At 50.6% G+C, this 27,809-nt stretch overlaps 1 protein-coding gene across 3 annotated transcripts; it reads right to left on the bottom strand.

Moving 5' to 3' along the window:
• Positions 1 to 557: 557 nt before the first annotated feature.
• WDR91 (WD repeat domain 91) lies at positions 558 to 27,259 on the bottom strand. Of its 3 annotated transcripts, XM_087860811.1 has the most exons (16): positions 27,095 to 27,259; positions 25,565 to 25,744; positions 24,797 to 25,003; positions 23,081 to 23,164; positions 22,022 to 22,152; positions 20,767 to 20,932; positions 13,009 to 13,164; positions 12,318 to 12,511; positions 11,455 to 11,605; positions 10,013 to 10,107; positions 9,685 to 9,853; positions 7,326 to 7,434; positions 6,539 to 6,651; positions 4,908 to 5,105; positions 4,451 to 4,523; positions 2,013 to 2,151 (listed from the first exon to the last, which is right to left on the bottom strand). In XM_087860811.1, exons 1-15 carry the CDS (start codon positions 27,215 to 27,217, stop codon positions 4,467 to 4,469), a joined length of 2,133 nt encoding a protein of 710 aa, XP_087716937.1. In that variant the 5' UTR covers positions 27,218 to 27,259; the 3' UTR covers positions 2,013 to 2,151; positions 4,451 to 4,466. The 3 variants fall into 3 exon arrangements, with proteins under 3 accessions (XP_087716936.1, XP_087716938.1, XP_087716937.1); XM_087860810.1 differs by lacking the exon at positions 4,451 to 4,523 and having other exon boundaries at positions 558 to 2,151; XM_087860812.1 differs by lacking the exons at positions 4,451 to 4,523; positions 27,095 to 27,259 and adding an exon at positions 26,804 to 27,076 and having other exon boundaries at positions 558 to 2,151.
• Positions 27,260 to 27,809: the final 550 nt, after the last annotated feature.

Here is a 27,809-nt window from a genome sequence, read left to right as displayed (position 1 = left end):
GACAGGTCAGGTCGGAGGACAGCGAGGGGGAGGCCCCGAGGGGCTCTCAAGCAGCCCTGGCCAAAGCCGGGGGGGGGAGGGGCAAACTCATACCAAGTACATAGGCTGGGCTGAGCTGTACTGGCTTGATGGCTTCCCGATAAGCTCCCCTTGCCGAGAATGGGAGGAGTCTTGTTGGGGTTCTGGGCAGGTGCCAAGCAGCTCTTGTGAAGGAGAGGGAAATTCAAGTTTGACATGACTGACCGGAGGATGCGAGCTCATCCTGAAGGGGTATGGGCGGCACAGGGAGGAACACCAGGGTGAACACAGCCTGACCGCAGTCAGGATGGAGTGAAGGCTGGGGAGAGACAGGCCAGGAGCGGGCAGGTTTGGCCACCGGTATTTGCTAATTTTAAAAGGTCAGAGGTGAATGGGACTTGGGTTTTTTGTTTTTAGGCAGTGTTGTGGTTTTGTGTTTTAGGCAGTGTGCTGTGGAACCCCACACAATCTCAAGCCAAAGTCAAAACAAAAGGGAGGTGGGTGTTCGGCCCAGAGCATAAAGGAAAAGAGAGAAGACACAGCTTTTCAAGTGTTCTTTGTTTCTTTGCAATCCTTAAAGACATTTTGGTAGCCGTGGAGACCATATAGAGCAGAGAGAATGGGTAATAAGAGAAACTGAAACAAAACTTTGAAGCTAAACAGTGAATACTCTCACTCAAATGAAACACATGATGGCTTCTTAAATGTCCTACAGAATCAGTGGTGGAGATAATCTGCTGTTTCAATGCAGAAGATGGGGAAAATTGTAAATGGAGAAGTCTTGGTTTTCTTCATTTGAAGAGAGGGTTACCAAGGTAGAAATAGGTAAAAATGTGTAACTACTTATCAGTCTCTAGTGTTCTCATAATCGAGCCACATAAATCCCTACTTTTCTTCCAAATGCCAGCAGAATGGGAGCAAAGGCCTTAGTACCCACTTACCTTCCAGACATAGGTAACTGCGAGTACCCCCCCCCCCACTCCGGACTTGCACCACCAGAACTGGGCTAGAGCCCAGAGAGGCCCTACAATGACTGTTCCGAGCATCTGGGCAACAAGGCCACCCTGCAAGTGTCAGAGCTGGAGACCCATACCTCGCCCACCTCTGACGAAAAGCAAGCTTGGCCCGCTGGCCCCGGTCCTCTCACCATTCACCAGCAGAGGGCGCTGGCGGCTCCGGTCCACCTCAAAGATGCGAAGGTGACAGAATGAGTGGAGCCCCAGTGGCAGAGGGACGGGGACACCCAGGTGGATTGGGCAGCTGGAATCAGAGGCCTCAAACCCTAACCTCATCCCGAGAAGCTCCACCAACGCAGGGAAGAAAAGGAATACTATGACCTCCTTGACTGGAGCCCAAAGAAAGAGGAAGAGCACAAACAAACCTTAGCTAGCCAGCGCAGTGGGAGGCAGGACGGCCTAGCTCTAAGGCAAAGCCACAAGCAAACCTCCCACACGGTTCAGCCCCACAGCTGGCCACAGCTGCCACGCAGGGCCTCGGCTCACAGCTGACCAGCTCCGTCGGAACATCTGCCTCTCCAAGGGCAAAGGGCTAAGGGAGACGCTCTGCTGCACGCATGTGTTCCAGAAAGAGATACCAGGTGACCGTGAGAGCATTCTTTTTTTAAAAAAAGATGAAAAATGAGCATATATATACAAAATACTGTCAATTCCTCCTGGGCCAACAGAGCAGCCATCATGCTGTATCTCTTGCTTCCTGAACTTTCCTCCCGCCACCTGGAGCATGCCTCTTGCACAGCCCAGCGTGCTGGTCTCTGGGCACTCGTGCTACGACTCAATGTGGCTCCCGTCCAGTCTCTGCAGCCAGACAGAGCCGGAGTTCCCTGTCTTTCCCTGAGGAGTCCCCACACTGGCCAGGAGCGGGAAGGAGAGCGCCCTGTCTTCCTATCCCGTTTCTCCACTCCCCCCAGGATAATACTGCTTCCGTGGGTGTCCCTCGGGGCGGGTCCCATCAGAGTTTATGAGCCAGCAGGGTGGTCAGCTTGATCTTGCCATCCATGGAGGCAGTGAGGCATGTCCCACAGTCCATGGCCGTGCTCCAGTCCACAGTGACCACAGGGGCTCGGTGGCCACCCAGGCTCAAGCAGCTCTCCAGAACCTTCTCATCCCCGCCCAGCTGCAAAACAGGAGAGAGGAGACGTCAGCAGGCACTGTTCACAAACACAGCCACTTTATCCACCAGACTGCCTCAAGCCTGGGGGCTGCCATCCCAATCTGAGGACGTGCCCAGGCACACATCCACCTTTCCCTTTCCAGAAGATCTCAGTTTAATTCCTTGGGCCAGGAAATGCCTTCACTGTCCCAACTATGAATATTCCTTTGTCTTAGGTGGAAGACAATATCATATGCTCGAAAAGACAAGAGAATGTTTTCTGCCACCTTGAACTCCCTGTGGGCCGGTGCCTTCTGCACCCACCGCAAACTACACCCAGTTCCTTTCCTGCATGGCTTACTGCTCCCCAGCATTAGATCATGCATCTGCTACTGTGTTGCCCATTTGCTTCCCCCGGAATGCAAGCTGCGGGAGGGCGGGATGTCAGTCCTCTCCTGCAGCAGCCAGCACAGTGCCGCCACAGAGGCCCCTGAAGACGTGAGCAGGGCTCTCCCTCGCCCACCAGCACCAGCCTCCCGGGACTCAGCCCACAGCCATGAAGAGCCAGAAGGGAAGAAAGAAGGGGAAGCCAGGAGCACAGTGAATAATGATCAATCCAGCGACAGACAACACTCATGAGTAGGAAACAGAAGTCGTTGGCCTTCTGGAGAAAACATCTTTAAAAATCACAGATTGTTCAAAGACTGTAAAAATGGGATCTAAAATTCATTATATTCCTTAAGCAATTAGACCCCATAACTAGCATTTCAAAAATTATACAGAGGGAAATCTTCCAACCCATTCATTGGTTATAGAGCAAGTCTGATGGCGATCGTCAGCCCACAGTAGCCACCCTGGCTCAATCAGAATTCCAGAACCTTCTCATCCCCACCCAGCTGCAAGAGGACAGGAGAGGAGGAGGCATCCCGGACAAATGACAAAGCCTGATCGGGACGAATAACAAGTGACTGAGGCTCATGATTAAAAATACACAAACATACACACAACACACATAAAATCATACACAGAGCAAAGTACAGCCTAACTGAAACTCAGTTTTTGAGTACTAAAATACAATCAGGCTTGCAAACAAGCTTTTTACAGCATCTTCTAATAGCAATTATAAGAAATTACAGAGCTAATTTTAAGAAGGGAAGAGCCACTCAACGCGTCATCCTCTGTGGAAAAGAGGTGCCTCCCTGATGGTAAGCCCGCATTACCCGGTGCCACGCTCCGGACCAACAGTCTAGATGGGTAGTAAGGAGGGCACATATTGCATGGTGCACTGGGTGTTATACGCAACTAATGAATCATCGAACTTTACATTGGAAACCGGGGATGTATTGTATGGTGACTAACATAATATAATAAAAAAACATTAAAAAAAAACAAACAAACAGTCTAGATGGCTCCCGACGCGACACCTCTGCACCCCCCTCCCCTCCCCCCATCCCAGTGCTCTCACTTGCCTCTCTCCTGGGGGGGGCCCCAAGGCCTGCCTCACTACCTTGTCCTCCCCAACTCCTCCTCCTCCGAAGGCCTCAAATCCATACCCTCCCCCCCGGCCTGGGGTCTCCCCTGAGGACTCAGCCCCTGCCTTGTCCCTGGTGGGGGTGTTTTGAGTGTGAGCCCCACGAGAGCAGGATCGCAGACCCCGTGCGCTCCGCAGCGCCTAGGCCGACACCTACACACAACTGCTGTCCACAGCACGTGCTGCCCACAGAGGGATGAGGGCACGGACAGCCCGGGCAGGGAACATTCTTCTTGTGACCCTATACCTACAGACTAAATAAACACTACTATTACGCAAAGAGTTACCACTGAGGCCAAGAACTGGTTTGCGTGGTTACCAAAAACATATGCTTAGGAGCCCCTGGGGGGCTCAGTCAGTTAAGCAGCTGTCTTCAGCTCAGGTCATGATCCCAGGGTCCTGGGATAGAGTCCCGTCAGGCTCCCTGCTCAGCAGGAAGCCTGCTTCTCCCTCTGCCCCTCCCCCACTGCTCATGCGGGTGCAGGTGAACTCTTTAACAAATAAAATCTTAAAAAAAACAAACATATGCTTAGACTACAACTCAAACGCTTATCACTAGTCTGTCTGAGAAGTAAAATAGAAGAGCTTCATCATGTCTTTCCCTGAGGAGTCCCCACACTGGCCAGGAGCAGGAAGCAGAGTGCCCTGTCTGCCTGTCCTGTTTCTCCACTCCCCCCAGGATAATACTGCTTCCGTGGGTGTCCCTCAGTGGGGACAAAAAGCACATGAACCAGAGCAGCTCAGACATGAGAATTAAAACAAGCACATAGAATGAGGGCCAAAACCACTTACATCCTGGTGCGATCAATCACACCCCCAGATTTCTGCCTTGGCCGTGGACTGTATCGTCCGTGACCCATGGGACCTCCAATAAGATAATAAATCTACATCAGATCAGAATCACTAAAGCAGACCACAGAAGCACTTGCCCACGTACGGTACGTTCCCCCAACCCAAAACACTTCCCAACGCTCCTCCCTATCCCTTCATGTTTTCTATGATAGACATTATTCCCAAGAAACAAAAGCAGAGAAGGGCCAGAATCTTGTGAAACGACAGCAAATGAGAGAAAAGGACGAGCACGCCCTGTCCCCACTGGGAGCTAAGGACCGGCCCCCTTGCCTGGCCTGCGGCCACGCGAGCGCAGGCACCATCCACCCTTGGTCAGAGGCTTCTCCACGCTCAGCCGGCTCAGACCGGCCCACACTCCAGGGAGGAACTCCCTGCCCACCGCGACAGCCCCCTGTACCTTGTAGATGACGCCTCCTGTGGCAGAACATGTCAGCATGTAATTTCCCTCTGAGTCAAAAGCGAAGAGTCGGCCCCGGGGGACTTGAACCTGCTTGTAGCCGCTGTAACCCGACAGCACGAAGGGGCCCGTGGCGTCAGCGGGGAGGCCGTACTCAGACACCTTCAGACCACTCCTGTGGATGTTCCACTGGATGAACTGCACCCACAAAGCACAACATGAACGCTCTTTCAGCAGGGGCTGGCCGGGGCTCCCCCAGGGCCAGGCCTGAGAGGAGGACGGAGCCCAGGGCAGAGGTGGTGGGTCGACAGGCCGCCAGGAAAGGCAGTGGGATGACCCCTCAGTCTCTCTTTTCCCAACACAATTTAAACACTTTTTTAGAGAAGAACATCTTAGAAAGAACCTGCAACTTCACACTACAGCCTGAACTTTCTGGCCTGACTTCAGGAGAGGAAAAGGTTAGGCAATTGCCCATGTTTGGATTCCCGTCTCTCAAGCAGGGGGAACGCTCCAAGTGATCGTTATTATTACTGTTGTTGTTGTTTCTAGGGTTAGAACCCAACTGGGCTTTTCTGACTTAAGAGAGAGGATAAATTCCAAATATCTTCCCGCTGTCTCAGCAGTGTAATCAACTGACCATGAGAAGTATCGTTATACACTAGCTTCACGGACTGCACTGTTCATGATCCTTTAGTCTACACGGTGGACAGGCTGCCTGTGTGACCACCTCTTCACTGAGAATCCTACTCAAATAAACAGGAAGTCAAGCTTTAACTTAAAAATCCCTTCCCATAGTTTTCAAATGAAGAATTTACTTTGTAATTACAGTTTTCAATGAATAATACAGGTACACAGAGGGGCGCCTGGGTGGCACAGCGGTTAAGCGTCTGCCTTCGGCTCAGGGCGTGATCCCGGCGTTCCGGGATCGAGCCCCACATCAGGCTCCTCCGCTATGAGCCTGCTTCTTCCTCTCCCACTCCCCCTGCTTGTGTTCCCTCTCTCGCTGGCTGTCTCTCTCTCTGTCGAATAAATAAATAAAATCTTAAAAAAAAATACAGGTACACAGAACAAAATCCAAAGGAACAGGAGGGTATACATGGAAACCAAGTCTTCCTCCCACCTCTGCCTGCCCTCCTCCCACCCCCAGCTCCCTTTCCCTGGATCCTACTGTGTCCTTCCAGAAAGAATACACAAGGGGCACTTATCCTCACTTTTTATCGCCACCACTTCCTTTTTACCCCGCTCAGGCCTATCCGCACTGCCTCTAGGAAGAAACTCTACACGCCGGGCTGTGACACCAATGACCTAGGTCAGCCCAACCAGGGCCTAATCTGGACCCCCTCCCCCAATCCACCTAGAGCGGGAAGAGTCACTTCTGCTGCAACTAGGAGGGAGGTTAGGTTCTCCCATTTCCTAATCACCAACTCCCGCCACGCTTGTTCAGACCTCACAACGGTCCCGAGACTGGTGACTATGACTACCCCTCCCGTGTGGATGACACGCTGAGGCAGAGAGGGGCCCAAGGCCAGGGATTCATCTCAGCCCCTCATGCTACCCTGGTGCTCTCTGGAATCTCCGATGCCTAAGCCAGAGGAAGAAGAGTTCCCCAGCAAAATCCTGCTCCCACCTACCTTCCCGTCCTCGCCGATACTATACACGGTGTTCTCGTCGTAACTGAACTCCACGGAGTAGACCTCCCCGCAGTGGGCCTTCCAGCTCATGGCGCACTCGTGCTGCTGCATGTCTGAGGCAATGAGATGCCGCTCAGACCCCCGCCCGGGCCCTGGGGACACGTCCACCCGGGACAGGAGGCACCTTCTGCCCTCCGGCCACAGGGCAGGAACTGTTCTAGAGTCACAGGGCCTCCTGGAACCTACAGGTATCACACAGCTGACCCCTGCCAAAAAGCTCTCTCCTCCAGTGAATTAATCATCGATTTACCAAATCTAAAATTGAAGCTTTTCTTCCTGGGTCAAAAATGAGGTTCAGGAATCCCTGGACGGAGCCTGAGCTCATCTGGGAAGCACACAAGTCTAGGGAGACAAACAAATCCTTCCTAGGAGGCCCCTGTAAGGTCCCACAGGGCGTCTGGGGGATCTGCTAGATACGGTCCCCGGTTCCCTCCCAGACTCTCGGAGTCTCCTGGGGCGGGCCTGCACAGGGCTCTTCAAACAGTGCGTCAGACTCAGGGACTGCTAAGCCCCACCACTCCCAGGTCCACGGACACCAACTGTGCGCAACGGGACTGATTACAGAGGTTTTGAAAAGAGTAGACTTGGACTACTGTTAAGCTCTATTCCAAGCATCATAAAATGGGTGGGCTTCTGCAATAGCTTCCAGCCCAGCCAGCAAAAATGCAACTCTCTTCTTTGAGCCACTGAAGGAGGGGACCAGATGGCCACGAGTGCAGCTGCTTACCAAACAGCCGGATGACACCATCAGCCGCCCCTGTGACCAGCAGGTTCCCATTGTGATTGAAGGCTGTGCAGTTGATGGCAATGGGCTCGGGGTCCAGAGAGAACTGGAGCTAGTTATAAAAAAAACAAAAAACAAACTAAATTTGAAATTGTAGACTAACAACCCAATATTCAAGACAAATTCTGTCTGAAAAGGGAAGGGGACCAAGATGGGGGAGGGTGCACGAGTACATGAAAAGTGCTAGAAGGTTCCACTTTCCAACTGTGACAGTACCTAGGTGCTCATGTTACAGCTTCTCTTCTCATTATACTGCACACCTCTGATTGCAAGATTCTTTTGTATGTACTCAGTATTTCATTAAAACTTCAAAGATAACAAGTAAACATGAAACTACCCTAAGTACCTTTGAGGCAAAGAGAAAGATGAAGAAGGATCTAACTAAGCTGGGCTGTACAAGGTGAAGCACTGAGAGGTGCTGGAGGCCTGATGTGCGCCAGATGGGGCGGGGATAAGACCTCTCCCGGGAAGGGACAGTGCGTGGGGGACAGTACTCAGGGAGGGCCTACGGCTGCAGGACATACCCCGAGGCTGGAGCAGTGGGAAGGGCAGACCAAGGGGGCCCTGAGGGAGTGTGGACGGGAAATCTGGAGGAACAGGGAGCGGTGTGACATGCTCTGGGGTCTGTCATTCCCTGCAGTGGGTCGGTGCACCACTGCAGGTCGAGCGGCGTCCGGTGAGGGGCACTCAAGAGCCAGTCTAGGGCGTGTCCCTGGAAGTGCAGAGAAGTGGGCAGAACGGAAACCGTTCGCAGGTGGAGTTGACAATGTCTGCTCACGGATTCTGCAGGGTGAGGCAGAAGGGTGGCTCCAGAGAGGCACGCAGTTTCTCAGTGGGGCGCATTTGCTAAGATGAGGAAAACTCGGGAGGAGAACAGAGGTGGTGGGGCACGGCGGTCAAGAACTCCAGTGGGGCCCTGATCCCTGTGCTCTGGGGAGATTCCCAGAGGAGAATGCACCCCATCTCTACAGGCAGGTGCAGGGAGGCGCAAACAGGGACCCTGCCCAGCGTCCAGTGACTTCGGAAACCCATCTGTTCAACGCAAGGGCCACATCACATTTGTGCCCCGAAACTAATTTCAATAAGAAACATCACTGCCTTCTAAATGTGTGAGTTTACATATCATTTCTCTCTCGAAGGGCTTAGGGTCACAGCAGCAAGCACCCACCACAGTGGGTGGGTAGTCCTCGGCTCCTGAGGCAGGTGGGCCAGGTGGCCCCACATCCACGAGCCAGCCTTCGTGTGGCTGTCACTTCTCAAGAACCTGCACGTGGGGCGCCTGGGTGGCTCAGTGGATTAAGCATTTGCTTTCGGCTCAGGTCATGATCCCAGGGTCCTAGGGTGGAGCCCCGTGTCGGGCTCCCTGCTCAGTGGGGAGCCTGCTTCTCCTTCTCCCTCTGCCTGCTGCTCCCCCTGCTTGGGCGCTCTTTCTCTGTGTCAAATAAATAAATCAAATCTTGAAAAAAAAAAAAAAAAGAGCCTGCACGTGTCCTCACTATCAGCTGCTGCTGGCAGCTTTATGCAACACGACCTTATGGGGAGTCAGACTCCACTTGTCTCCTAAAAAAGAAGCCGCCTGAGCACACAACACAAAGTGAAAGGAGCCAGTGTGACCAAGCTGCAAGACTTCGACTACACGATGTGACGGGGAAAGTGAAGCTATGGAGACAGGATCAAGATGGGCGGCTGCCAAGGTCTGAGGGGCGGGGGGATGAGCCCGAGGCACACAGAGGATCTTCAGGCAGTTTAGTGAAAACGGCCTGTGTGCTACCATGACGGTGGATACACGTCCTCACACATCTGTCCGAACCCAGACAATGAACGACACCAAGACTGAGCCCGAAGGTGGACTGGGAGCATGAGGCGATCAGCTGTGTCACTGCGGGTGCCTCCGTTGTAACGAGAGCGACGCTCTGCTGGGGGAACAGCAGGGAGTAAACGGGAGATCTCTGGACCCTGCTCCCAATTTTGATGGGAACCAGAACTGCTCAAAAAAGCCTTTCAATATAAACAAAATGAAATTTAAAAAAATGTAATAAAGCACGAGGGCCCTCTGATAGGCTGTGTGACTTCTAAGTCTGTGGCACAATTCTCCATGACCTCAGTGCTAGCGATCTGCCCAACTGGAGCGCTCCTGCTTCTCAACACTTCAACTCTGAACCTGCTTCACCGGCTGAAACCTGAGGAGACTGAAGCGAAGAGAGGATGAGGCTCATCGGAAAGAGGGACGCGAAGGCGCAGTGCTACCCCAGGGGCGGGACCCCACAAAGACCCACGGGGAGACCCAGGGGCAGGCCTGCACCTGCTGCTTCATGGTCTTCGTGTCCCACAGCAGCAACTTGCCAGGAACCTGGTTAGTACCCTTGCTGCCGATATCCGGAGCCGAGACGTCCACCTGGGAAGCGAGGCTCGGAGCTGCGGCCGAACAGACGAAAGAGGCCCCGTTGGGGCTGCACGCAAGCGACAGGATTCTGCAATACACGTGGGGCCAGGTCAGCACTCCGCCTGTCCCCAGAGGAAGACAGGCTTCAGCTCTGAGGCTCGTCCTGAGAGGGGGACGGGGCAGAAGGCCCAGCACAGAAGCAGGCCCTGAAGAGCGCGGCGGGTGTGGGCAGTGGCCTCCCACTCACCTGGGCATATCGTCATTGATGTTGATCTCACAGAGATTCTTCTTGGCTTCCGTGTCATAAAGTCGCACCGTCCCCACACCACTGCCCAGCAGGAGCTGGAATGAGAAGGGGCAGGGGATGCGAAGAACAGCACGGGGGTCAGGCCCGGTCAGGGAGGACCACTGCGGGTCCAGGCCCACTCCTGGGAGGTGCGGGTCTGGGCAGGCTGCGGGGTGAGGCCCCGCCCCCACACACCTCCACGCACTCAGGTGAAATCTGGCTAAAATGGACCTCATTTAAAAATTACATGAAGACATCCGAGGTGACCCTGAACAGAAGCGAAACTTCAAAAGGAATCTATGGACAGGGAGAGAGGTATCACCTCATGTATACCTGGAAATGCGCTGGTTGATTAAAATGCGGCCCTCTGACCTTCCCTTCTTTTCTGTCAGCCTTAAACCCCGGCAGTTCCCATCGTCCCTTCTTGCTCCTCATCTACCCCACACAACTCCCTGGGGACTGCCCCCTGGTTGCCTGCTCCAATGGCACATTCTGGGGACAGCTCTGGCTCTGCGCCTGTAACGGCCTCCACAAAAGTAGAAAAGGCTAAGCTTGCCTTCAGGCATTTGTGATTTACTGGGTAAAAAGCTTCAAAAATAATAACAGATACTGCCAGAAGAAAGCACCAGAAGCAGGTCTGAGGATATCCCCCAGGAGTATCACCTACATTCTTACCTCAGATTAACACTGGCAGATTAATACTTGCACATGATAACTGAGATCTTAGCACCATAAGGATAATTCCTACAGGTTGTCAAAAATTATTTAAAAAAAAAAAACAAAAAAAACCAATGAGATTTGCCCCCTGGGCTGCCTTGTATGATCTCCTCGAAACGGAATACAATGAAAGAAAACACTATAAATCAACTTTACCTCCTTAACTACAAAGTCTCTCTCCTATAGTGAAGTCTAGAAGGAAAAAGAACACTGTACTAATAGCACTGTAGTAGACCTGTGGAGACCCCAAACAGGACACCAACCCCACCAGCCTAAACTGCTTCCCGGGGAGCATTCCCCAGGGAGGGGTCTCGGCAGGAGGAGGGGCAGCTGAGAACGTCTGTGGTGGGTTATCAGAAACTGGACACACGACGGGAGATGACGAGGGAGAACGGGAGGCAAGCCGGTGTCTCCCCAGGCAGAGAGGAAGCAGCACTCCCCCACCAGACAGGAGTGGTTTCCAGGTCCCACTACCATCTGATTTCAACTCCTGTGAATCTCATAACTTCCCTACTGCCCCCAAACACGAGCCTACCGGGACGGCCTGGATGTGTGTCCCCCAGTCCTCAGGAAGAGAGAAGGGAGGGGCTGGGTTCAGCTGCCTCAGCTCAGCCTGTGGTGCCAGACGCGGGGGGACGGCCTCGGGAGCTCCTCACTTAGACGGCAACAAGGCGGGCGTCACTCACCAGCCTGTCCCGCTTGGTGGCCCACTCTAGTGACAGCAGCGGCGACTTGGAGATGGAGGACGCTTTGGTCTGCATGATGGGGTTGAAGGACCACACTTTGATGACCCCGTCTACATCTAAGCTGGCGACCCTCCTCCCCGAGCAGTCCACTCTAAGACGGAAGAGAGGAGGAAGCTGTTACCACCCCTGCCTGAGCCCACCATCCTCGTCAGCTAGTGCCCAGAGCATTGCTTTGCTGACTTCTCAACTGTTTCCCAAACTGCCTATGCTCCAAGGATGGGCGTGGACTATTTCTAGAAGTATTCATTCAGTCACCTGTCCAAGAACTACTTACGAAGGACCTATTCTGGGCCGAGCCGCAGGCAAGGTGCACACAGCCCCATTCCTGGGCGGCCGCGCCTCCTGCAGCGCGGCTCCGGAGCCAGCAGTGCCACGGGCAGGAAGCCTCCCACTCTCTGCAAGCCACAGCCCATGAGGCCTTCTCACAGATGTCATGCTTTTATCATGCGTAACTAAAAACTCACGCATGGTAAAGATTTACCGACACGTAAAGCAACATAAAGCAAATTAACATTAAGTCTCAAGGGAGTTCAAATAAAAGGTAACTTGTTCCTGAAACTCAGCGTCCCACAGTGAGAAAGGACAGAGAAGCTACCCAGGCCAAGAGCAGCTGTCCAGTCCTCCTCTGATTCTGGAGGGATGACCGTGGTCTGTCAGGGACCATCCCACCGAGTGGACCTCCTGTCTGCCACACCTTCACACACACAGCCTGACAAGCCAGGCTTCCCCGGGAGCCAGCCCCTCCACCCCAGTCAGCACTCTGCCTGCTGGGGCCTCCCCCCGACCCCCAGACCCCGGCCCACCTGCAGTGCATGATGGAGGAGTGGTGCTCCCCGTACTCCTCCTGCCCCAGCACAATGAATGGCTGCTCGGGGCGGACCCCTCCGCTCTCGGCACCTGTTGCAGAAGCCCGCGTCAGCGTCTCCAGCGCCTCCACGTGCAGCTCTGGGCAGGGCTCGGCCTCTGGGCCACTAGCCTCAGTCTTCTTCTCTGCGCTCTGTGACAAGCCAAGTGGGGACAAGTCAGCTGTGTGGGGCCTGCATGGGGTCCAGCCCTTCACATCTGGGGACCCGCTGCAGGACAGCTAGGATGCCAGGCCACAACATGCTGGGGGAGGCTCTCAGCGGGCACAGGCTCTAGAAGATCTCTGGACGCCAAGGGCAGCACCCAGCTTGTCCCAGGAGAGGCAGGTTCCTGCTCTGCCAATGGCCCTTCTCTGCCTCCTGGTGCGCTCAGTGTTGACCACCCTGACGACTACCTATTCCCCCAGACATAACCCAGGCCAGGGGACACTGCCACCCTCCACAGCCATGGCAAGGGAAGCAGGTCTCTCGGGCCAAGCCTCAGAGAACGTGTGACCCACTAATAGTATTAGGCAGAAATCAGGAGAGGTAAGAGCAGGCTCTGTGCCACCCCACCTCCTTCCGTGGCCCCCAACAGCAGCCACGCAGATGTGCCCGCAGGCAGTCGTGTGATGCCCAGACCAAGCCATACCTGCAACATCGTAGACAAGAGCTCCTTCCTCTCTTTGCCATGATCCTGCAGGCGCCGCTGCCGGTGCTGTGACCAGGTGGACTCCCCAGCCGCCAGCCCACTGAAGAGGCTCTTCCCATCTTTGGGCCCGCACGCTGCGTCCTTCCCCTTAGCGGTCTACAGAGTGAGACACTGGGCTGTGAAGTGTCGCTTCCTGCCAGCCCAGGCCATCACCCCTCAGCCAGGAGGAAAGTAGAAGCCAGGGGGCAGCTTCTCTACCCCACAGCTCCTGGGTAAGGTTCCTCCCCAGATTGTGCTGAGCCATCTCAGCCTAGAGGCAAAGTCAAGAGTGGGACACAAGCAGTCTGCACTCCCTCCTTTAGGTTCTCTGCTCCCCTGTTATAAGAGGTAGGTCACCAGCACTCCTCAGCCTGCCATATCCTTCACTGGCAGACAGACACATACATCTCCTTCATCTAACCAGAACTATGAACTCTAGCGAAGGGGGAGGAGATCCGTGCTTACTAAGCGATGACTATGAGAGGGGTCAGGCCCTATGCTAGGTGTTAGAAACATCTGCCAGCACTATATGTTTGGGCAATACAAAAAATAATAATAATAATTATGCAACATACAATCACTTCTCTGGAGGCAAAAAGGAACACAATACCCTCTCTTGTTTTGGGCCAAGTGTACGACTAAGCCATCTGATGTTAACAAATACTGAGGTATTTGGAAATGATTACTAGGAAACCAGAAATTGTTAACAGAAATTGTTGGAAACTCAAGGACCTTTGAGCAAGATACACTGGACAGGAAAGAAACTGGCATCTTCTGGCCCCTTTTCATGACAGGAGTGACAAAGTTGACCAAGGTTAGAGCAAATGAATTCAATAGTACCCACCCACTTCCATGGAGAGAAGATTCTTAATCTAGAGCCTTTTTATGTATTTTTAATTTTTTTAAAAGATGTATTTATGAGAGAGAGCAAGCACAGGGGGAAGGGCAGGTGGGGGAGGGGGCAGAATCCCAAGCAGACTCCCTGCTGAGCACAGAGCCTGACTCGGCGCTTGATCCCATGACCCTGAGATCATGACCTAAGCCGAAATCAAGAGTCGGACGCTCAACCAACTGAGCTACCCAGGTGCCCCTAGAGCCTTTTCAAAAGGAAATGTCACCTCATCCTTTCCCGATTATCTGGCTGGGCTGTTTCCAACCGTATTCCCACAAACTGTGATGGTCAAAACTGCTCCCCTCCTTCCACCTTATTTTACACTCTCAGCAAAGCGATCTGGATGCAAACAGCCACTCAGGTTTGAGACCAACCTCTTGGCAAGTCACTTGCACACAAGACATAAGTCAAGAGAATAAACTCAACCAAAGTCCGCTTGTTGCTTTCTACTTCCTTCTACTTCCTATTCTTTATGTTAATACTAAACAACTTAAAATGATTAATACAGATTCCTTGGGACCCCGGAGCTGCGGGAAGAGTTAAAAAGGAAATTTTAAAGGGCTATGAGTTCATGTGGAGCCTAACTGTAGCTGACCTTCACAGTGTTGGTTATTTCTGTTTTTCTGACTGAGGTGATCTCGCAGGTATCCACTTATGCTTGTAACAGAGGTTTCTTCTAGGGAAAGTAGAATTCTGGCTTATTTTGGGAGAAGTAGGGTTCTTAGTCAAGATAAAAGAAATAACCTAAGAAGAAAACCCACAACAACAACAATAGCACCAAAATAGATTACTCATTGAATGCTGACCATATACAAGGCACCATGCCAAGGACTTTACAAATGTTCCCTTAAAATAAAGATGAGGCCATTATTTTAACAGGAGGAAGTGAGGCTTAGATTAAGTGACTGCTCACACAGGGAGAACTGGACAGAGGTGGAATTCCCAACCAAATCTGACAGCAAACCCCATGCTCTGAGAAACCTGATGAAAGCAATTGCGTGAAAAGAGCACAGAGAAGAAAGTGACAGTGAATAGAAAAGATAAGAAGAAATGTCATGTTCTCAGAGCTAAATAACAGAACAAAGACAAGGCCCTTCTCGTGGTACTCCCGGCCATTTCTGAGAAGTAACCCATGGTTCGTGGAATACTGAAGAGGTTCCACAGTTGTAGGAAGTGCAAGAAGACTTCTCTTACCAATATAGAAGTAAGAGGTGGTCAAGATATACGAAGAGGTCTTGAAACTATGGCATACTTCACGTGGTCCCCAGGTGGGCTGTGCTCACTCCCTGGGACATGATCCAAGGGTGCGGGCCCTCATTATACAAATCCACTGATTCCTCCCCATATCTCTAATCAAGAGGGCAATCAGACTGAAGACTTCCACAGAGGTAGCTATACTTGTATCAGACGAAACAGAGTTTAAGCTAAGACTATGATAAGAAACAAAGAAGGTCATTATGTAATGATGAAGGGGTCCATCCAGTTAGAGGATATGACACTTGTAAGTATTTATGCACCTGACACAGGAGCACCTAAATATATCCAGCAAATACCAAGGAGAAACAGGCAGCAATGCAGTAATAGGGACTCTAATACCCCACTTTCAACGATAGACCATCCAGACAGAAAATCAATAAGGAAACACTGCACTTGAACTACATTTTAGACTAGATGGACCTAAAAGACAGATTCAAAACATTCCATCCAAAAGCAGCAGAACATACATTCTTCTCAAGCACTGGAACATTTCCAGGATAGACCACGTTAGGCCACAAAACAAGGCTTAATAAATTTGAGAAGACTGAAATCATATCCAGGCATCATAATTGTATCAAAGTACAAATCAATCGATCAGAAGAAAATTTAAAAATTTACAAGTAGGTGGAGATTAAACAACATGTTCCTGAACAACAAAGGGATCAAAGCAGAAATCAGAACAGAAACCCAAAAAATATCTCGAGACAAATGAAAATGGAAACACAGCACACCAAAACTTGTAAGATGCGGCAGGCGCAGTTCTAAGAGGGAAATTCATAGCGATAAATGCCTGCACCAAGAAACGAGAAAGATCGCCAATGAGCAACTTCCTCAAAGTTAACTAGAAAAACAAAAGAAGCCCAAAGTTAGAAAAAAGGAAATAATGAAGATCAGAATGAAAATTAATGAAACAAAGACTAAAAAGACAACATGAATGATCAATAAAATTAACAGCCAGTTTTTTAAAAGATAAAATAGACAAACCTTTACCAAGAGAAAAAGACTCAAAAAAAAAATAAAAGAATTCCAAAATGTGTCTCTAAAAGCTCTCACATTCTAAAGAAAAGACAAAAAACAAGCAAACAAACAAACAAACAAAAACGGCAGTAGAGGCCACGTTTTCTGATTAAACGTGGCTATGGCAACTCCAGAGCCAGCTACGTACACAGTGGGGAGGAGAAGGAAAATCACTTTCCCGGGTTGACAGTTATTTTCCAAAGTAATGGGATCCAGGCAAATGAGGAAGTCTCAGAAAGTCTGGACCAACTATTATGTAGTTGTGACAGATTTATCAGCTGGACCAAGAGATCTTTACGTTGGACGTTGGAGAAGAAAGGGGAAAAGGAGGAATACAATATTGCATTCATGCCCTGGAAGTAGGTGGACCACAGGGGATCCAGCCTGGGGCCCGAGGGTGGGTATTGCCACAGAGGGCAGCCAGGTACTCCATGGCACTCTTCTTCCCCTGCTCACCTGCTACACCTGAGAAATACTGGCTTTTCCCTTTTTGGTGCTAAGTCTTAAGAGCATTCAATGAGCCCATACTGATGGAAGAGAGAGGCGTGGGATGCACTTTAAATTCCTCTAGCTGACATAAAAGTCACTTACAGCACTTCCCCAGCCAGGACAGAAAATACAACATGAAGCAGAACAAAGGCAGTGCTTCCCTCCAAGTCAAGATGGCAAGGAAGTCGTCCGGTAGGTCCTCAGGTAAGGGCTGGACCATCCTCCAAAATGAAAATTCAAACAGCTGTTAATGAAGGGCATCACAATGAGCTGAAAAACTGCCTTTATAATGATAGGGGAGTTTATGCCAAGAGAGCCATGGACCTACACGTGATGCTATCAGATCCGACTTAGAGAGAGCCTCTCCTTCAGCTGCATCTCATTATTTACTCAAGAAGGGTGAACAACAAAAACTGGTAACTTGCTAAAAGCTGATGAATACAGCTCTCCACGGAACACTTAAAATGTAGGTTAAGGTAAACTTGTGTCTAGCTACAACTGTACATAACTTACATAAATGTTTACTGTGATAACACTGGTAATTCACAGTTTTGAAAGCAAGCCTCATAAAAGTCTAAACTACCAGATTCACATAACATTCCACATGGTCCAAATGACATTGTCATATTCTATCATAATCTACCTGTCTCCTACAGTTCAGAACAAATATTTTCACCTGTGTTTTATCATTTCACCTTTGCATTTCTCTCTGGAGAGAGAGAGAAATTAATTTTCGATGGCCTGAATAGAGTTTACCAGGCAGTCATCCAGATGGGGCAGGAAACAAGTTCCAGTAATCTGGTCTCGCCTGAAGTAAAACAAAGCTACTCAGAAGATAGGCCCTCATCACACATAAAATTATAGAACAAAAGACGTGGAAGAGGGCTCCCTCTTCCTCCGTCCTGTTAAAATCCATGGATACAACCCCAAGGGCAGCTGTTCTTACCGCTGATGTCTCAGTAGCTATGAAGTAATTTGATACTAATAAGAGTTACGAACACAGAAGTTTGCTTTCTTTACATTATAGCCAATTAAAGGTTATCTCTATAATAACCAGCAGTCCCATGCTTCCTGAGTGGGAGTGGAAGGAGTGGCATCATAAGGCTGGAGGGAAGGATGGAGTGCAAGGGCAGGTGCCGTCGGGAACTACCGTAAAGAGATCCCAGAGGAGCTTGGGAGCTGTGGTTTTAGAGTTCCTTCTGCTTGTTTCTTAAATTTTGCCTCCAGATTCCTATAAAAGCCAGAGTGCATCACCATGTATCATGCATGTATAATGTCATGAATGTTTCAAGAGAAATGACCAACAGTTACAACGACCCATCAGCAAAATGCTGATGTGATCGAAATGTACAATGTTATATATAAGTAATATTTAAATAAATATTAAATAAATATTAAAAATAAATATAAATAATATTTAAAACAGAAAAGCCTGATTATTTTATTTATTGCTAATGTAATAACACAGCTTATGTTTTTCTTTTGCTTCTTCACTAATAATAGAGAAAGAGAGCTCTGTTGTGTCAGAAGTGAAAAAAAGACAGCACTTCATAGGCACTAACAAAGCAACATGGCTCATGGAAAAGCCAATGTCATTTTCTATAACTTAAAAGCGACGTATCGTTCAAATCACAAGCAGTGATCATACAACTAACTGCACGTGGTACTGGTATGAGAGCATCTTGAATTGTATACTCAAATTTGGCATATTAATTGTAACAGAAGAATTAAAACATTAGAATGTGCCCCAGAAGAGGGGGAGCAGGATGGTGAGGGGTACAGAAATCATGCCATATGGAGACAGTGGAGGGGAGAGGGAAGAATGAACAGAGTGCTCAGCGTGGAAAGACGGTAAGTGTCCTAACAAAAAGCCTTATTCTGTGTAGCTCGAAGGGTAAAGCTAAGATCAGCAAATAAAAATTATAGAGGTTTCTGCAAACAGCTTTCTAACAGGCAAGCATCCCCACATTGACAAGTAGTGAGCTCTGCAGTGCAGGAGGCAATCAATCAGAGGATGTCCTCCTCTACAAAATAGGAGGGGGGGGCCAAATGATCTTTAAGCTTCCTCCAACTCTAAAATTCTGATTTTCTTGAACCTCAAATATACTAGTTATTTTCAGAATTGAAACATCAGTGCAGAGTCTAATTAACAAATTAATAAAACTACAAGTGACCCACCGCTCGATTTTTCAGATGGTAGACATCTATCGCCCCCATTCATGGAATGGAAAGAGAGCTACTTTCACTCTGTTAACATACCACACAGTGACCCAAGTTCTGTTTGAATGTATTTTAGAGGCGAGGGCTGCTTGCTGTGAACTACATTCTTACCCTTATCCCTTGAACACGAACTGCACAAACAATTTCCAATCCCATTCCCATCTCACCATGTGACACTTAGTTCCTGAACACATAAAGAACAAAGCCGCAGGCTTAACCCCAAAGAACCCGTCCTCGTGTTTTCCTTCATTTTAAGTCAGCGAAATTGAATTTCACAATTTCATGCATTTTTCAAGAGACCTAGCACCCCATCCATCACCCATTACACTTAGAAAATACTGAACTGTGACAGAGATCGGCAGAGCAAACGGGAAAACTTACTCGGCCACATTCCTCAGAACTGGAATTCAGAAAAACCAGCCGTGGACATCACTGGGATGGCTCTGCGACAGCCGCAGGCCTCATGAATGCCAGGTGAGAGTCATTTTGCATGGCTGGCACCTCAGGTCTCAGAGCTGAGTCGGGGACCCCAGTAGGCCAGTGCCTTCACGAATACAACCAGCACTGCTACAACATACTTGGGGTGCAGTCGGCCAGTTCAATGAATTCTCCCCCTAGGCAATGAACGTATTCATACCAGCCCAAGCCAGTTGGGGTGACTTTAATTAAGCAAGCTGAGCAAGGATGCTCCATAAGGAGCCGGGGCTGAAAGTGCATCGCCGACTCCAAAGCCTGCACTCTTTCCTCTCCAGCGTCCTGCTCGGCATCTGCACTTCGATGGCGAAACAGCCCCGCCGGCCGTGGGGCAGACCCCCGCTTCCCGGCTGCAGGGGGCAGCCCCAAACTGCTGCGTCACTCGCAACTGTTCTTGAGCCAAGGCTGGAGGTAGGAGAGGAAGGCAGCGATTATGACGACTGACTTTATCTGTAACGGGCAAACATACACTAAAAGAGAAAGGATTCCTGTCCAAGCAGTGAAGCGTGACCGTGGGTCTGTTAAACTTTCCCTCTGGAAGGCACTGCTGAAAGCAATGAATTCTGACCATCTCTGCCACGAAAACTCCCCAGTGGGACCCATGGCTGCTTGGACCTGAACTGGCATAAAAGAAATTCTCTTGTAAGCGTCTCTAAAAGTGAAAAATGGCCAAAGGCCTTGGCGGAATCAGTTAAATCCCAATTTGTAAACGCAATGCACGGATTCAGCAGTAACTCTCATTTACTCCTTCTCTACATACTGCTTTCTATCGCCAAAAATCAAAATCCCAGAATTGCTTGAATTCATCCTCAAGCCACCACATGCCAGTCACAAGCTCTCATGAGTTCAGAGGAATTTATGAGGAAAAGAGATTCAAAGCACACGTCTCACTGCCAGGCACCTGCTCCCCTGCAGGCTGTCACAGGCTTTCAGGCTGGGTGCGGGAGTGCAGGTGGCATTGATGGCAGGGAGCTGGGGGAGAGGTCCCTCTGGGTTAGAGGTGGGTCTGAGACCTGGCTTGACCCTTGGTCGGCAGCACCCACCTGCCTCCCGTCTCACTGTGCCCACAATGCCTTCAGCGGCGGCTGGAAGAGGGGAAGGGGGGCGGCGGAGGCTGTGCAAAGTGTATTTCCTCCTCACTGCCTCAGTGCCTCCACTCTGCTCTTATCTATGCCCTCACCCCGCAGCCCCATCACGAATGTGTGAGGGAAAGGCAGGGAGGAAGGAAGAAAGGGAGTGAGATATGAAGTTAGGCTCTCACCAGCAGAACAGAGAAATCAGTCCTAAGGAGAGAACAAATAAGGTCTGAAAGTACCGTCAGGTGTCAGGGGCCACTTGGCAGGAGTCAGAAAGGCAGGCCTTGCGCTCACCTGACCGCTGAACGGCTCCTTCTTGGCCAAGCTCTGAGCCTGAGAGGGAGCCTGGGCAGGCGACAACCTTGAGGGGCTCTTCTTACTCTGAGGCAGCAGCGAGGACAGGAAACCCACTCGAGGCGACTGGGACAGGGAAGTGTTCCTTTGGCTGCACACCATGGCTCTGGACAAGCAGACACACAAGGTCACAGGGCTGGAGGGGGACCCGAGGGAACCCAAAGCACCTGCTGGGCTACGGATGGCACCAGGTTCATGGCCCGGCTTTAAGGCAGCATTATCCTTGGTACTCTTTCCTGTACCCAAGGGAGCCGGCAGCCTCTCTGGCACAGCGGTGACGCCTGCGGTGCTCTGAGGGCCGTGGTGCAGCTCAGAGCTGTGCTGTCCAACAGCCACTGGCCACATGCGCCGCTGAGCCCCTGCGAGATGGGCTGGAGGTGCAGAATACACACTGGAATTCAAGTCTTAGCATGAAAATGGTGCAAAATACCTCCTGAATCCTTTGTTTCTATTCATCCCATGCTGAAATAATACCGTGGCTATATTGGACTAAATAAAATACGCCATAAAATTAACTGCACCTGGTTGTTTTTACTTAAGCTTAAGTACAAATTCTCAAGTGGTGTTTTTGGCCCGCCTTGATTTCCACTCGACCGGGCCAGCTCAGACACGAGGGTTTCACCCGGTACAGCACTTGGCCACGTGTGGGTTTAGAATCTGCCTGCCTGGCCTTGCATCCTGACTCACCAGTCATTAGCTGTGTGACCACTCTGTGCTATGGTTTCTTCAACTGCTACCATTACTCTCATTGGCTGGGGCCTCTGTTTTCACGGGCTGTATTTTAAGGTTGCCTCGCCCCCCACTTGCCTATGTCTTCAAACCCTTGGGCAAGAGCACTCACCACAGACTGCAGCCAACCTGCAAGGCGCCGACCTTGTCAATCTCAAGGCGCTCCTTTACTTACACACACACACACACACACACACACACACACACACACACTTCCCGAGGCTTTACGACAGCATCCGTGTTTATTTACGCAGATGTGCACGCCCCCTCCCTCGGGGCAGGGTCAGAGGTGAGAGGGCCTTAAAAGCCAGGGGACTTTACTCAGAAAGCTCAGGAAGGAACAGTGAGGGCCAAGGAGGCTCTCTGGCAATGCCATGTCACCAGAAACAGGGGGGTCGGGGTGTGGCAATAGGGGACAGATGAGAGGAGGGGACAGCCCCCCCCCCCGAAGCAGGCACACACTCACAGTTCCGAGTCCCCGAGGCGGTCCATGTTGGAGACATAAGGAGGCAATTTGTGCTGGACCAAGGCCTCTTCCTCCTCTGGCTGCAGCTCCTCTTTCTTCAGGCGGTGGATTTCGGCTTGCAAAGCAAAAAGCTGCACGGGGTCGGGGCAAGTTACATGGTGATCTCACCTCATCTTGCCCCCGCTACGGCGCAGGAGACGCATCACATCCAACACCCCACCTCACTGGCTCCAGAGGCCCCTGGGCCTGAGCCTCGGGGTGCTGGCCTCACCCTCTGCGCACCGTGCAGTGGGAAAACGGGCCAGTGGCAGCTGCTCCTTGACTACAGTGAGGTGAGAAACCAACAATTGTCAGACACACCAAGCCCATTTTTTTTTCTTTTCATCATTTGACTTGCTTCTTCCTGAATTCATTGAGAAAAACAGCTCCACCCAGTCCTGCTTTGCTCTTTGGAAAATCTACAAAATCAGATTCTGGAACTCTCATGGAAAATTTTTTTTAAACAAAGTTCAGCATTTTTTGACCTTATGCCTGAAAAAATTAATATATATACATCCGCCCAAAATGCAAACAGCTTATAATCTTCCTTTTTTTGAAAATGTGGCCTACAGTTGCCTTAATTTCAACAACAGAGAAGTGCTCCTCAGACAAAATGCAAAGGCAAATGCAGGTCCCCCGGCTCCATCGTTTTACCCAACTAGGGGCTCATGGAGCTGAGGGGAACGATGAAATTATATGTGGGCTGTAAACAACACAGATGTGGATATACAGAACTGGGGGTACGAAAGAGACATAGGAAAGCACATAGTCTTCCTCCTCTCAAAGTTCATCGCCATTGCTATGTTGTTCGTGCTACACATAGGACTTAAATTATGAACACGACCTCCGGTTTCCAGAGACTATTACAGCCCCTAAATCTCCAATACTGACTCTCTGGTGACTCATTTGCACCTGAGATTAGTGCTTTCCTATTTTTAATCAGCCCTCCACCACCACAACCTAATTTCACACACAAAAAGCAGAAGCTCTTCCCAAGAGGCAAGCGTGTTCAGAACAAACCTTCTGGCGAAGAACTTCATTTTCTTCTTGGACCTGGTTGGTCCTCTGGCATTCTGCATCAAAGTTCAGGATCACGGGAACCGGTACACAAAGTTAAAGAAAAAGTCTGCCTGCAAAATGATTAAAAGTCTGCCAAACTCTCGACACAGCAGCAAAACCCTTGAACACGAGTCACAGGGAGCAGAGGACAGACTTGATCCTGCGGGCTCTCCACAGCTGAATGAAGGAGTCTCTCCCTTGATGCTGGGTCTGGCCTTTCTCCAGAGACTCACAGACACTCTTGCCAATCTGGATGGTCAGCCCACAGAGAGGACGTAAATCTAAATCTGAGCGTTTTCTCCCAAACACCAGCAGTAAAGAGCTCACATTCAGAGGCCTCTGCAGCCAGTGCAAGCAGTAGCAAGGTCAGTGCAGACACTGAGAAGGAACACCAGGGGCCAGCTGGTCTACCATCTGGGCGGAAGGCTCAGCCACTTGGCTTGCCTCTCCCGACTGAACCTTTTCCTAGCAAAGGTGTAGACTGAGGACAGAGCTTTCTGCAGACTGGACAGTCTATGCCAGGCTATGAATAGCCACATTCTAGGTCAGGGTGTCAGCCTTTCCCACCACCTTAAACAGTTTCAGTCAAGAGGAACACAAAGCAGGCTAAGGACTTCAGTCCTGTCGAAGTGAACTGTGGCTCAAATGTGTGTGACCTAGTTTGCAGGGCACTGTCTTGCACTGAAAAGACCTTCACTGACATTTCCAATTTCCCTAGAGGGCCCATACGGTCATGTCATAACCACCACTAGGCTGAGCCCCCTGCTAGTTTAGCCTGAAAGCCCTCAGGATAAAAAGCAGTAGGAGACAGGGAGGAGGAGGGGCTTTTATACCTGGCAAGAGCGGAATTCACACTCAGACCCACAGCACAAAAGGAAGGCGCACCCTTCCTACCTCTACCAGATGTCCCCCCCAGAGGCCAAAATGGCCACCTTTGGGTAGGCCCCTACAACACCCAATTTCTCAATGACTCACCAGGCAGTTCCTTCAAACCAGGTTCCCTTCTCCTCCTCTAGAATTTCAGCCTAAAGAGCATGAGCATTGGGGGATGTCCTGGGCCCCAAGAATGAAGGCTTTCCATGAAAAAATGGTAAACATTGTGGGTTACAAATTATTTACACTCTCCCTCTCTTAAACATCCATACGCATATTCTGAAAGCTGCTCTGTTTTCTGGCAAGTTGAGGAACAGTGAGGTCACTGTCAGAGAGTGACCCAAACACGAACACAGGAAGGAAGTTCTAGCCTAGGAAGTATTCTGACCTGCTACCTAATCTCAATAAAGGCAAGTAATACCCTTAGGGGCATAGGGCATGCATAGACAGGGTATTCTCAAGGCTGGCCAGCTGCACCGAACAGCAGCTGCCTACCAATCCCTGACCCTGCTCAACCCTATCTGAGGGCTCCTGGCAGCGCCAGGCGCTTGTACCCCACTGCTACTACCAACCCCACTCATACATGTCAGCTATTACTTCAGCAGCGTCACAACGAAGATTTATGATTTCCTGGCCTGCTGACAAAAATAACCACAATCTGTCCACAGCCCCCTCGCATAACACATGACAACGATGCTTGGGCATTTTGTAGAAGAAACAATTGCATCAAGAGCAGCGGCCACTGATCACGTTGTCTGGAAGCCTCAGACTAAGCCCACAGCCCCAGGCAGCTGAGAGGATATGCATGCACTGAAACAGGACGCTCAGGAAGTTGTGCAGGGACACAATGAAGGTATCAGCCCACTGTCGAGAGAAGTAGGTAGCAAAGGTGGGGTTGGTGTCTGGGGATGGCAGGAAGGGCAGGACAAACCAATCCTTCCACTCAGCCTGGTTCTGGAGCTCCGTGGCCTGCTTTGCAAAGAACTCTTGAGCTTTGTCATTTCTGTTTGTCTGCCAAGACAAAGAGAAGGTAGCAAAAGGGGGAAGAGAGAGAAGCCCAAAAGTAAGATTCATCATTACTGCACAAAAGAGAGGCTCTGGTTATGAGCCTGCTAGGTAAGTGGACAAATATAATCTATAAATGCCATAAAGGACATCACTCCTTTCTCAAGTTCCTTGTAATTTCCAAGAAGCTGGTTTAAACTGAAGCCCTGAAGATAAATGCCTCCTAAAAATTAATTCCTAGTCGATTTTCAAATAATCTAAGTGACTTATTCCCCCAGGTCAGCTATAATCATTATTACTCAAACTTTAACCCAGCTACTTATATTCTTTGAAACACCACCCAGGCTTAAGTGCTTAAAACAAGAGAGGAAATAGGAATGAGGAAGACAAGTCAGCTGATCTACAGATGAGAAGGGGAAAAAAGTAGGAAAACAGTCAAAAATAATTTGCACTGTGACTGTTCCACCCTCTCCCAGAGGAACACAGAGAGTCCTCCCTAGAAATTAAACGAAAATCTATTTCAGGGTCAAAGAACTCTCTCCAAGGAATCCCTGAAGGAGCAAGCACCTGGATGGTGTAGACGAGATAAAAGCGGAACAGGCTGGTTTTCAGCTTGTTGATGGTGGGTCTATATATATCCTCCAAGCGGCTGAAGAGCCGCCGTTCCAGGTAGCTCCAATAATCCCGAAGGGCAGCCAAGTCATACACCTGCATTAACTGCTGCAGTTGGTCCACAATCTTGTCCACCTGGTGGAGAAAGATGGGATGGAGAAGGTGGTGAAGGACAAGAGAGAATTTTCCCATCACTTTACAGAGTTAATGCAGCTTTTTCCTCTTGCTGTGGCTTCTGAATGTTAGAGGTTTTTTAAATTAGCAATCTATAAAACGTTCAAAACACAGTAATGTAATAACTTTTGAGTTATTTTCTGATGTTAGATATGCGGTTTGACCCTCTAGCAAGTATGGAAATTTCAAGCGTAAAAGCACAAAGCAGGAGACCTGAGTCTAGGTCCTGGTTGGATCAGTATCTGGCTTACTCAACCAACTTGACAATGTTATTTCGATTCTCTGGTCTCAGTAGCTAAGAGTTCAAAAACCAAAAACAGAGAGACAACCTCCATCATCCTCCTCCCACCTCCACCATTCCAGGAGTCCTAGACTCATGGAGAGATGCACTCACTGACTCCCTCAAGCCATGGAAACTCCACTAAAGCCCTGGCAGCTGCTCAGAGTGTCGGCCAAAGAAGTCACCTCCATGTGAGATATCACACCAGAGGACAGTCTGGAAAAGGTTTTAGATACCAATCCAACACCCCCATCTTACAGAGCAGGACACTGCGGCTTGGATAGCTGAAATCATTTGCTTTTGCCACTAAGTACCACTAACTTTGGCAAGACAAGAACCCAGGTCTCCTAACTTCCCCAGGGCTCTTGCCGCTAGCTCACTGCCTCTCTCTGTTCACCTGTCAACACCAATTAGACTCAGCAAACACACAAATCACACACATATACATACCAAGAACTTCTCAACAGAAAATCATGTCTGAGCAGGGGAAATATAATGTTTTAAAATGTACAAGGTCTTCCTCAACAGCGGAGGCGAAATTGCCAATAAGTCACCCACAAAGCCATTTTAAACAAACACCAAAAGATACCTGAACCCAGCTAACATTTGGGGCAGCAGACCCCTTTGCTCCCAATGCCACCAGAAGCCAACTTTTGAATACTTCTGTTGCCCAAACTCAACTATCTACCCAACCTTAGTTCCTAAAAGCCTTATCTCCATCCTGGCCAGTTGGCCAGCACCTGCTTGGAGGCTGAAGTGGAGGACGGAGACCTGGACCAGGAGTCAGGACACCCGGGCTCCAGCCTCAGCGATGCTCCTGACTCGCTGGGCAACTTCAGGCAAGTCACGTCCCCTCTCGGGACCTCAGTTCCTCATGTGTCAAGCTAGGGCCAGACGTGCTGATGTCGACGGTCCCCCCGGCGCGGTGACAGCGCCGCTCCCGCCCGGGAGGGCAGTGCTAGGGGGGAGCCCGCTCCGGTCTCCCTCCGGGCCGCCTCTGCCGCGCGGCGCCGCGCCCGCCGGCCCCTCACCCGGAACCCTTTCTCCTTGTCCGCCTTGATCTCGGCGTCCAGCTGCCGCAGCGTGTGCGTGAAGCCGCGGAAGAGCAGGTACTCCCGGACCAACTCGTCAGTGCGCTCCACAGCCTCCGCCATCGCTGCGCCAGCGCGGTGAGCGGCCGCAGCAGCGGAGGGACGAAGGGGCGGGGCCTGGGCCGCGCGGGGCGGGGCCGGGCGCCGGCGCCAAGCACGTCACGCCGCAGCCCGCCTACCAGCCCGCACGCGTCGCGCGCCCCGCGCCTGTGGTCCCGCCCCGGCCCCGCCCCCAGCCCTGCCCAGCCGCTTCCGTCAGCCTCAGCCGCCGGGAGGAGGGACTGGACGACCCATTGCTCGCCTGGGTTTCTAGGCGTCCCTGGCGCCGGCTTTGTGATCCGAGTTACTGAAAGTGGCGGCTGCCGTCCAAGTCAAGTAGGGTTGGACCTTGGAGAACATCCCAGATAGTCACGAGGCGGGGAGGGGGTGAGGTGCCCTGCTCATTGGCATTCCGTTGCGGAATCCTCTGTGCCATCTCCTCGTTTTACAAATAAGGGAAACTGGAGTCTAGAGGTAAAGTGACTTGTGTGTGGTCACGCAACCAGGTGTGTCATCAGAGAGTTCTAGAGAAAAGCCTTGCTTTCGTTAGTAAGACAATCAACTGCATGGCAACATAACCAAGATAAAAAAAAAAAAAAGCAAATTTCAGAACAGT

The sequence above is a fragment of the Ursus americanus genome, chromosome 3 (genome assembly GCF_024610735.1).
Source record: "Ursus americanus isolate L20-20 chromosome 3, mUrsAme1.1.p, whole genome shotgun sequence".
In the NCBI taxonomy this organism is placed as follows: Eukaryota; Metazoa; Chordata; class Mammalia; order Carnivora; family Ursidae; genus Ursus; species Ursus americanus.
Note: the sequence above shows the minus strand (reverse complement) of the source record. Positions and strands in the feature narration are given on the sequence as shown.

What these genes read in the sequence shown, in the direction of transcription:
- WDR91 (XM_087860810.1), bottom strand. Translation starts at nt 27,217, where the DNA reads ATGGCGGAGGCTGTGGAGCGCACTGACGAGTTGGTCCGGGAGTACCTG. An exon ending in ATGAAGTTCTTCGCCAGAAG is followed by an intron (nt 22,153 to 23,080) that starts GTTTGTTCTGAA and finishes GACCCCGTGCAG; the next exon opens with CTTTTTGCTTTGCAAGCCGA. An exon ending in TCCTCCATCATGCACTGCAG is followed by an intron (nt 11,606 to 12,317) that starts GTGGGCCGGGGT and finishes CTTCCGTCTTAG; the next exon opens with AGTGGACTGCTCGGGGAGGA.